At 51.6% G+C, this 8,791-nt stretch overlaps 1 protein-coding gene across 1 annotated transcript; it reads right to left on the reverse strand.

Moving 5' to 3' along the window:
• Positions 1–1,744: 1,744 nt before the first annotated feature.
• Positions 1,745–4,939, reverse strand: MRPS23 (mitochondrial ribosomal protein S23). Its single transcript, XM_049803477.1, has 5 exons — positions 4,825–4,939; positions 4,485–4,652; positions 3,835–3,912; positions 3,592–3,715; positions 1,745–2,214 (listed from the first exon to the last, which is right to left on the reverse strand). The coding sequence occupies exons 1-5, from the start codon at positions 4,866–4,868 to the stop codon at positions 2,056–2,058; spliced, it is 573 nt and encodes a 190-aa protein (XP_049659434.1). The 5' UTR covers positions 4,869–4,939; the 3' UTR covers positions 1,745–2,055.
• Between the last annotated feature and the right edge of the window lie 3,852 nt (positions 4,940–8,791).

An 8,791-nucleotide genomic window follows, 5' to 3' on the forward strand; every position in this document is an offset into this window, starting at 1 on the left:
ATAGCACTTCTCCTTTTGAAGTACTTCCACTTGCAATTTTTGGCAAGCTAAGAGCATCATCGACAGTTAAAAATGCAAAACAGGATGCTCAAAATAAAATTTTTGCCTCTAAAAATCCACGAAAGGCAAAGACACAGAGCTGTTGGTCTCTCTTCCCTCGGGCTGGCAATAATCCTTTGGCCCAAGCAAGAAAACCGGGCGCAAGGAGGGAAATTCACATCCCAGCTGCCAGAAATTTCCTAAGGAGGGCAGCTCGCCTTGGTCCTCAGCCAAACAGGAGTCTGCTGCAGTTGAGGGAAACCCCCATCCAAAGGCTGGCTGCTGAGGAGCGAAGGGCTTGCAATGATTTACCCTCGGTACGTCTCCTCTCCAGTGCCATTTCAGACTGAATCCCATTCTAATCCGTTTTTGTCATCTGTTTACATTAAAATCTCTCCTACCCTTGACCCAGCACAGCGGTTCCGTAACTCAGCTACTGGAGATGGGTGCATCCATTATATTCACCTCTCAGGGGCTGCTACGTATGGATTTCGTGATTCAGGCGGTAACTCCTGCTCCACGCGGAAGAACCTTGCTCGGGCAGGCGTATATGCCACCAAGGTCAGCTCTGGAAACAGATCCTCCAGAGCTTACAGCTACAGCAGTGCTATGCAGAGGGGTTTTGCTCTTTATAATAAAATCTTGCACTCCTCTAGAATTACAGAGCAGAATTAGGAATAAAGTTTGACCTTCCAAGGATAACCCGAGTAATTGTACTGTAATTACACTGCTACCAGGAAGTGAATCAAGCCACATAAAAACAACCCACAGGCATTTGTAAATCCTCATTTTCACTGCCATACAACACAGATTCCTAAGAGACCTTTTTTGCATCACATACAGCAGCAGCATCACTAAATTGCGTTGCGGAGAATGCGTCTGGGAGGTAGGTATGAAACCAAAAGGAAATCCCCCCTTTTCATTGTAGGGGACAGCCAGACAAGGAAGGAGATATTTGTTTGATAGGATTTACACCTGTTCATTTGTAGTGGTAGTTTTTTTGTTTGTTTTTAAGAAAAAACAAACAAAAAAGGGGGGGGGGGAACACACAACAAAAAAAAAAGGGGGGGAAAAAAACACACAACAAAAAAAAAGGGGGGGAAAAAAACACACAACAAAAAAAAAAGGGGGGGAAAAACACACAAACAAAAAAAGAAAAAAAAAAAAGCAATTGTTTTTCATATAGCCCAAAGCCAAAATCTTTAATAAAAAATAAGCTAGGCACTGGAGTTTGCAGGCATGGGAAGGATGACATTCTAATTGGCTCCAAATCCTAGTAAGATTGATTGTTATTTTCTTACATTATTCTATGCCAAAGTTTCCATGACTATTTCTGTCATAGCACTCAACTTCGTCTTCAGCAAACAGCTGCAACATCACATCTTTCACACTCCTGAGGTGACCAATTTCATTAAGTGTCACTAAAAAACTGCAAAGGTCCACATTATCTGGTATTGTTACACTTTATCCTACTTTGAATTTAAGCAAATGATGGAATAGGAAGAGCATATTATTATGTTTAGATAAATGGCAACTGTCCTCAATTAACTATACAAAGATGACACTTCAGACAGCTGTTACAATGCACCAGGCAAGCGGTATCTGCCATTACAACAGCAGGACTGTCACAAGGCCTGTACAGTCAAGTGCAGGAAGTTAAGAAACATCTTTCCTACCACAAATAAGATACCTGAAGAGGCAGAACTTCCAATTTTTAAAGAAAATGTTTAATTTTCCACTTTTATACTCATATTTTCCAAGTCACAATTTGAGATAACATTCTTGAACCTCAAAAAAAAAAATTATCTCCAATTTTATGAATGGGCAGATGGAAGAAAGTGTGCCACATGCACAATCACCGAAGGCACTAGACCCGGATAACTGAGGCATAGTCCCCCTAAGAAAGTGTCTCTCAGTCACCAGGCTGTGGAGGCAGAAACGCTGGCTCCTGAGCAGGTGACTGCCACAGCCAGGGCACATCCTGCTGCTGAGCGTCACAGGACAACAGCACAGCTGTTAGGAGGGTAAGGGATTTTCCTTCTGCGTTTCTGCCAACTCTGGCGTCTGCGCCTCCTGATCTTTCTTCTTTCCCTGCATCTCTTCCAACACAGTTTGAAGCTGCAGGTGTAATGCAGAACCCCTGGTTTCAACACCCTGATGATCCTCTTGTGCTACCTAAAGACAGATGATCACCAAAAAAACAGGGTCATAAAAAGTTTCTGTCAAAGCGTGACTGAAGACAGCAATAGAAAGCAACAGCCCCAGTTTGTATGTCCAGAAAAAGCCAATAGAAAAGTTCAAATTCATGCTTAAGATTATTGTGAAGGTACAGTACGGTGCCAAGGTATCCCCAGGGCAAGAAATTTAAAATGAGACTGCCGACCTCAAGCTAAAAGATGAAAGTAATTTAGTGATTTCATCTTTTCACTTGCTCATTGGACAGTGCACTTTAAGCAGAACCAATTTCTGTTCCTCTTCAGCCTCTTTTATTGGGGAAAACACTACAGACGCTCACCCAGAGATCACTGGATAATGAGGAGAATGGAGAGCGTATTACAAAAGAGAATAATAAATGGACTTAGCTAACAGAGTTTAAAACTGCGGCTCTTATAAACAGCTCTTCTCCCTTCTTTTTGAGGGTGTTCAACTACAAGGACAGCACTCGTAGAAAAAATGGTAATCAGTTAGTCATAAACAAGGTAAAAGATTTCTAACCATCACAGAGCAGCCGTATTCTGCTCTACCCGACGTGCTGTTCTAGAAGCATCTTCAGTTTGGTTTTTTACCCCATTTTATGTTAAGAGTTACATGACAATTGCCTGAAGTAAGGAGGCACTAGACTCCACATGCCCAGGAGCCATTTCCTCTCTTGTATATCAGAGAAAACAGAAAACAGTAGCAGAACGCTTTGGACAGGTCTTTTGGACAGTTATTTTCTTGCCAAAAACATAAGTAAACAACCCCAGACTACAAACCTCTATTTCAATACCTTAAAAAAACCCCAAAATTAAAAAAAAAAAAAAAAAAAAAAAAAAAAAAAAACAACAAAACAAACCTTAACAACCCAAGCTGCAAGATTTATGCAAAAAATTCCAGCTCAGGATCAAGACTGAAGAACAAAAGCGAGAGTGCATTAGACTACTTAACTATTAAAAAGAGATGGAAAAACGTGTTCATTATCTTCAAGCCAGAAGAGGTACTCATTTACCCCCTGCTACCTTACTGAGATAACATGTATACGGCAATATGTATTTCCAAATGGTTTACATAGACACACTGATGGATGATTTGAAAGCACTGAAGCCTTAAATCTCTCATCACCAGAACAACTAGTTCTCTTTTCTGTCCCATAAGTAGTACCTCAACCTTGGCCAGTCACATTAACGACCAAGAGAAAAGTTTACTCTGCACGGCAAAGACATTTTACTACAACCATCAGGCATGTGACTGTTTTGTTGAGAATTTAGTTCAGACTAATTCAACATTAAGGGCCTGGAAGTGAAGTTTTCTGAGTCCACTGGCCAAGTAACTCTGTGAATATTTCATACTTACTTTATCTGTTCCTCGTCTCTGTAAAATTATCCCACTGGCTAAAAGGGCTTTTCCTGTTTCTTCAAACAATTTTTCTTCTTCAATTTTTCCTTCTTCCTTCAGTTCGTTGAATTTCTCAACAAACCTAGATTTCAAGATTATGTTTTTACTCTCACAAATAACGTTTTGCTTCACTGACTTAATTAAGAGGAGAAAGGGACAAGTTTCAGAAATGTTTCTAGTTTAATTACAAATAAATCTTACCTTTGGCAAGTAGATTTGTAGTTTGATTGTGACAGGTTGAAAGGTCTTGGACCACTGCCATAAACTTTGTAAAACTTCCTATTCAAAAAATAAGAGAGTTTCATTTTTCAAACCATCAAGAAGGGATGTGTCTTGGACTATATAAACATCAGTCAGTTAATCTAGGCTACAACAAAAAGCGTTCACCTAACCATTTCACTGTTTTCTGTGAGCTATTATGTTATGCAGAGATATCCCTCCCAGAGTTTTTAAGTTGTTTTAATACATTCTAGCTCACCTTCACCACCAGCGGGGAGCCAGAGGAGCACCGTAACTCCTTCACGGAGGGTTTAAGTTAGCCCATCCTGGCCACACAAGGCACCTGACAGGAGCTCTGCGTCCCGTCCGCCTTCTCTGCTGCCTTTTGCACCTCCACCCGCGATTAATAAACACAGGGGAGGTAACAGGCTAGAAGCGGGTAAACGCGGTCTCTCTGCGATAGAAAGAGGCAGAGAAGACACTGCTGGAAGTTCCAGTGACAAGAGCAGCCGCATTCCCTCCGCAGGGCTAGCGACAAGGGGCAGAGGAAGGCCTGCGGGGAACGGCGGAGCGAGCGGCGGAGCTCAGGCACCCCTCGGCGGCCGCCCAGAGGAGGGAAAGCGGTAACTCACGCTCTCACTTCGTCCTCCTGGTAGAAGATGGGGCGGATGACATCCTTCACCTTGCCGTAGCGCGGCCGCGGCACCCGGTAGACGGGCTCCCTCAGCGGGGGGAAGGCAGCGTAGACGTCGAACCACAGCGGCTTCTTGATCACCCCGATGCGGAGCAGGTTGCGGGTCCTGCAGGGGGAGAAAAGCGGCGAGGAGAGCTCAGGGGACAGCCGGCCCAGCCCGGCCCGGCCTTACACCTCCCTCCCCGGGGAACCCCGCCACTCCCGCTTCGCCCTCCCAACCCCCCGCGCCGGCCGGCAAGCAGGGAGACCCCTGCAGCACGGCCGCCCACCCTCCGCACCGGCTGAACACGCTCCCAATCTTCTGCATGCGGTTCCCCGCCATGGCGGCGCCGGCGGCCGGGCCTCCCCTAGCAACGCCGCCACCCTAGCAACGCTCTGCCCTTCCACCCGGAAGCGGAAACGCGTACCCACTCCGCCGACCGGGCCGCTGCCAAGCGCCGAAGGAAGGCGGCGCCCAGGCAGCGCCAGCCGATGGCCGAGCAGGGGATAAGCCCGATCGTGCCGTGTGTGTGTGTCCCCCTCAATTTAAAGGGCCAGCGCCGCCGCCCCCCACGGCCACCCACTGCCCTAACGCGAACACGCGGGGCCGCGGCCCGCCGCTTCGGTGAGCACTGCAGCCTTCTCTTCTCCCTCGCAGCCCGGCCGTGCCCCCCCAAGGGGCTGGTCTCCCCTCCGGGGATGGCGGGGCCTGGTCTCTGCGGGTGGGATGGCCGCCCTCACCCACCTCAGCCCCAGTACGGGAAGGAGCAGGAGTCCCGAGGCCCGTGGAAAACCACGTCTCCTCAGGAGGCCTCTGCCGCCATGTCGTGCACCTGAGGGAGGCGAAGGCGGCAGCAGCACAAGGAACCCCTGGCCTGGGCCTTGCCCCCACCAAGGGCTTGGGTCCATCCCCAGCTGGGGGGGGGACTGTGCCCATGTCAGCTCCCCCCGAGCACTGGGGAAGCCGGTGTCCCAGTGTTAGGGGCACCAAACGCCAGGGAACTGGGGAGCACTGGGCTCAACCTGACCCTCACCTTCCACCCCAGCCCAGCCTTCGGACACGCTCGCACCACCAGAAGCACTGAGCGTCCATCGTCTGCTTCCAAGTAATACCCGCTCCTCCGGGCCAAAGCATAGCTCTGGGGGTCTTGGGGGGGGGGGGGTGAGGGGGTACAGGGTTTGGGGTCGCAGCCCTCCAGGAGGTGCTGTGGATGGGCAAAAAAAGGAAGGGCCGTGTCAAAAAATACCAGAGTCCTCCTTAGCGCCAACCCTGCGATAAAACGACACCAGTTGTGCTTCCCTAAAGCCCGCCCGGCCTTAGGGCTGTGAGCAGCGGCAACCAAGAGGGTGGATAAACCCCCTCCCCAAAGGCAGCAGTTGTCACCCCGTTACACTCTCCGAGCACGTGCGGACCCTGGCAGAACGGCCTGGCTGCCATCTCCAGTTTCTGAAGGAGCCGATGGGGCTGCCTCGCTGCCGGCCTCGGCTGACGGGAGAGGACAGATGTCCCGGACGAGGGAGACGGTCCTAAGGAAAGAAGGAGCCGCCGTCGCCCACGCCGGCCGGTCCTACAAGGAGGGGACGCGTCGGAGACGGCCGTTGCACGCTGCACCCGTGCCTCCTCTGTGACGTCGTTTTTCTCTGTACGGCAGGAATGACGTCCCCAGGGGCTGGGGCTCCTCTTCTCCATCCGTGGCACTTCACATCTGCCCTGTCTGCTGTTCCCCCCTGAGCTGAGCACCGCTATGTCCCCATGGCAGCCAAGGAATTGGGGACCGGTGGTGACATTGGGCTGCAAACCATCACCAGCAACGGGATGCAGGGAGGAGGACCAGTCTCGCCCTGGTCGCCTTTTGGTGTTGGGTCTCACCTGGATGGAGAGCCAACGGTGGGATTTGCCGCCGTGGTTTGCACAAGCCCTGTCCAGGGTTTGCACCGTGGCCTGATCCTGCCCTGGCCAGCCCCAGCACTGCTTGCTGGGCCCAGGAGGTGGCAGCAGACGGTGCCTGGCTGCCCAGCACAGAGCCCCAGTTTGTATTTTTTACCTTGATTAATAAAATCCGGGCTGTTTGCCCTGTGTAAACAGCTTTCCCCCAGTCAGCGTTTCCACCAGCCTGACTTGGGAGAAGTGTGCGGCAGCGAGCGATGCCTGGTCACTAGGTGCAGCCCTTAGCTTGGGAATGAGCTGATGGGGGAAAAAAATAACATCCCTCCTTCCATCTTCCAGCCTTGGGAAGGAAGGGGGCGGTAAATTTCCACCGCAGACCGAGAGCCAGCAGGTACTCGATGCCAGTCTAAAACACCTCTAGCATTCATCGACCGCAGTTTTCAGTCCTGGGCTTTTCTCAGCTGCTGGTTTTCTTAAAACACGGTTTTGAAAGAAAAAACCCTTGCCCCTGTATAGCAGAAGAATTCAAAAGGGAGTTGCTGGGACAGATCCAGGGCTACATCTGAGCTGCTCAAAGGACTGGGCAGGCCCTGGTCTTTTCAGCTCTTTGAAAAAGCCCTGGCTCCCCCGCGGGCTCACGACAGCTTGCTTGGCTGCGGTGGGAAGGCAACATCCAGGGTTTCTCCAGCATTTCGATGCTTTTGACATTTAAGGCAAGAATGCCTTGACTTTTTCCAGCATCTTCATTCACAGGGAAGATTTCCAAGCCACACGTGAGACTGGGAACCTCTAGTCCTGCCAGCAACCGAAAGCTGCTCCCAGACAGCTGGCGCAGGGCAGGCAGAGTCTGGCCCCATCCCTGCAAGCGAGGGGGATGCTCCATGTGCCCCCCGGCTCTGCCACTGCCACCCGAGGCTGCCCACGAAGCGCCATGCCCGACGTCGGGGAAATAACCCTTCTCCTGCGAGTCACGGGCTGCCCACGGCAAGCGGAGGTGGAAGCGTGGAGCAGTCCCCGGGGTTCACAGCCTTTCTGGCAAGACACTGCCTTGCTAAGGCTGCCTAGGGGATATTTCTCAAGGACAGCATGGGCTGGACAGGCCAAAAGTCCTACTCTTCCCCAAACCGAAGGGCTTGACACTCAGGTTTTGGGTGCTGGCTGGAGATGCAGCAGGCCAGCTCCTGTAAGTGGGGCTTGACGGATCCGTGCCCTTCCCTCATACCTGGGACAGACCCCCCCTCATCTCTGGGTCCACGTGCTGCTTTTTGAGCTTCCGAGGAGTTTCTCACTAAAAGTTTTCCTCCTCCAGCTTGTTGCAGGGAACACAAAAGGAAGGGGAAGCCAAGCCCAGCGCTGAGCAAGCAATTCCCTGCAGGAGTGATGCTGGGACCAGACCCTTCAGGAGCAATTCCACCAACACCATCCAGCTCCGCGCTCTCCAACTTCGCAGACCCGGTGATCCCGCCAGCTCAGCACAGTGCAGAAACGTGCAGGGCTGGAGATGAATAACACATATTTCAGAAATAATTCATTATAATAACGTATTTCCATTCCGCCAGGAGACACGGCAAAGGAGCCAGACTGCTGCCTGCTTGACAGACGCGGAGGAGTTGCTGTGCGATAGCTAATGAAACAGTTTAAAGAAAACTCACATGCCCCGTCCCCAAGAGGCTTGTTATTTTCAGAATGAAGTGGTTAAGCCACAGCATTTTTCCTTTTCCACTCTTGCCTGAAAGGCAGGTCACCACACGTGCAGCCGGCCACGGGTGTGCCGGGAGCTTCCATGGGGACCCGCAGGCACGGCCCCCCCACTGCCAGCGTGGGATGGCAGTTCTGCTTCCCAGCTCGCTCGGTGTCAGGATGGTTTTCCCGGTGCAGAGCCCACCCTCGGAGCCTCCGACCCGAGTGGAGCCCTTTGCCTTGGACCCCGGCTGAAACCCTGGCACAGGGACGGCAGAGGGGAGCAGTGGGTGCCCCACGCACCCACCGTGCTTTGGGGTGGTTTTGCTTTGTCTGCTGAGGTGAAGCGGGGAGGAAAAGGGACGGGGTGTCCCCGGAGCATCCTCAGCTGTGCCAGGGCTTTTCCCCGAATCCTGGGCTCTCGCTGCCGCTCGCTCCCAGTGCTCTTCTCACGCTCTCCCACAACAGGCACCGGAGGGGACCTGCTCCTGAACCAAACATCCTGCCGGGGGGAAGCAGAAATTGCTCCTGGATGGAGACAGGAGCTCACCAGCGACAGGTCTCCCACAGCGCTCGCTTTCTTGAGAAAATTGTCCGATGCAAATTCAGCACTGATAACGAGCAGAGAGGCAATGAGCCAGGGCGGCTTTTGGGCATCTACAGCCATGAGGGGCACAGCTAGAGCTGGGGTAGAGCTG

Source organism: Accipiter gentilis, chromosome 6, assembly GCF_929443795.1.
Source record: "Accipiter gentilis chromosome 6, bAccGen1.1, whole genome shotgun sequence".
Lineage (NCBI taxonomy): Eukaryota > Metazoa > Chordata > Aves > Accipitriformes > Accipitridae > Astur > Astur gentilis.